Here is a 1220-nt window from a genome sequence, read left to right as displayed (position 1 = left end):
CGAAGATGTCCGCAATCACGCGGCTAGCAACATTGATGAAGCAGAACTTGTGGGCTTTTCCAAGCCTAAGGAGGAGTTGATAAACCTGATGGATGTCAACACTGAAGATGGTTCTCCCAAGGTAATATGTGTTGTCGGCATGGGTGGTTTAGGAAAGACTACTCTTGCAAGGAAGACATATGAAAGTAAGGAAGATATTGAGCAAAAATTTTCTTCTGTTGCTTGGATCACAGTATCACATTCAATTTTCAATATAGAGGTGCTCAAGGATATGATCAGGCAGCTTTTGGGACCCGAGTCACTAAAGAAATGCTTGAAAGAACTTAAAGGGAAGGCAGTGCAAGTGGGCGACCTCTCCAAGTACCTCATGGAAGGGCTCAAGGATAAAAGGTATTTTATTGTTTTTGATGACTTGTGGACCATAGATATGTGGAGGTGGATCCAAGAATTTGCTGTTGCTAGCAATAATAGGAAAGGCAGTCGCATAGTAGTAACAACACGAGATGTGGGCTTAGCTAAGGAGTGTTCTGGTGACTCGCATATCTACCAACTCAAACCTCTACAACCAGTTGATGCAGCAAATTTGTTACTAAGAAAGAGTAGGAAAAGGCAGGAAGACATGGAGAGAGATGGGAACATAGTTGAAAAATTAGTTAAAAAGTGTGGTGGTTTACCATTGGCTATACTCATGGTAGGTGGCGTCCTTGCCACAAAAAAGGTAGCTGAGTGGAGACAATTTTATGATCATCTCCCTTCAGAGCTTGAGACTAACCCAAGCCTTGAAGCAATGAGGAGGATGATTATTCTGAGCTACAACCACCTACCATCTCATCTAAAGTCGTGCTTTTTGTACCTAAGCATCTTTCCTGAGGATTTTGAAATTAAGAGAAGGCATCTAGTAAATAGATGGATAGCTAAGGGGTTCATCAAAGCTAGGGGTAGGGTAAACATCGAGGATGTTGGAAAAAGTTATTTCATTGAACTAATCAACCGAAGCATGATTATACCATCAAGAGTGAATGTGGAAGGAACCGTTAAGAGCTGTCGAGTCCATGATATCATGCGTGATGTCATGGTTTCAATTGCTAGAGATGAAAATTTTGTGTACTTGACCGCGGATGATAATGTAACTAGTGTGACAGAGGAGAATTTTCGTCATGTATCATACCATGGTAGAAAGTTCCTAAAGGAATGCATAGATTGGAGGCATTTCCGGTCAT

At 41.5% G+C, this 1220-nt stretch overlaps 1 protein-coding gene across 1 annotated transcript; it reads left to right on the top strand.

Annotated features, from left to right (window-relative positions):
* On the top strand, positions 1 to 1216 carry LOC123178484 (putative disease resistance RPP13-like protein 3; the record flags this gene model as incomplete). The annotated part of the gene is given in 1 exon segment (XM_044591459.1): positions 1 to 1216. A coding segment is annotated over 1 exon segment (1216 nt), but the record flags the coding sequence as incomplete, so codon positions are not given.
* Positions 1217 to 1220: the final 4 nt, after the last annotated feature.

Source organism: Triticum aestivum, unplaced genomic scaffold (assembly GCF_018294505.1).
Source record: "Triticum aestivum cultivar Chinese Spring unplaced genomic scaffold, IWGSC CS RefSeq v2.1 scaffold175428, whole genome shotgun sequence".
Lineage (NCBI taxonomy): Eukaryota > Viridiplantae > Streptophyta > Magnoliopsida > Poales > Poaceae > Triticum > Triticum aestivum.
The sequence above is the reverse complement of the archived record's forward strand: the minus strand, read 5'-3'. Positions and strand labels throughout refer to the sequence as shown.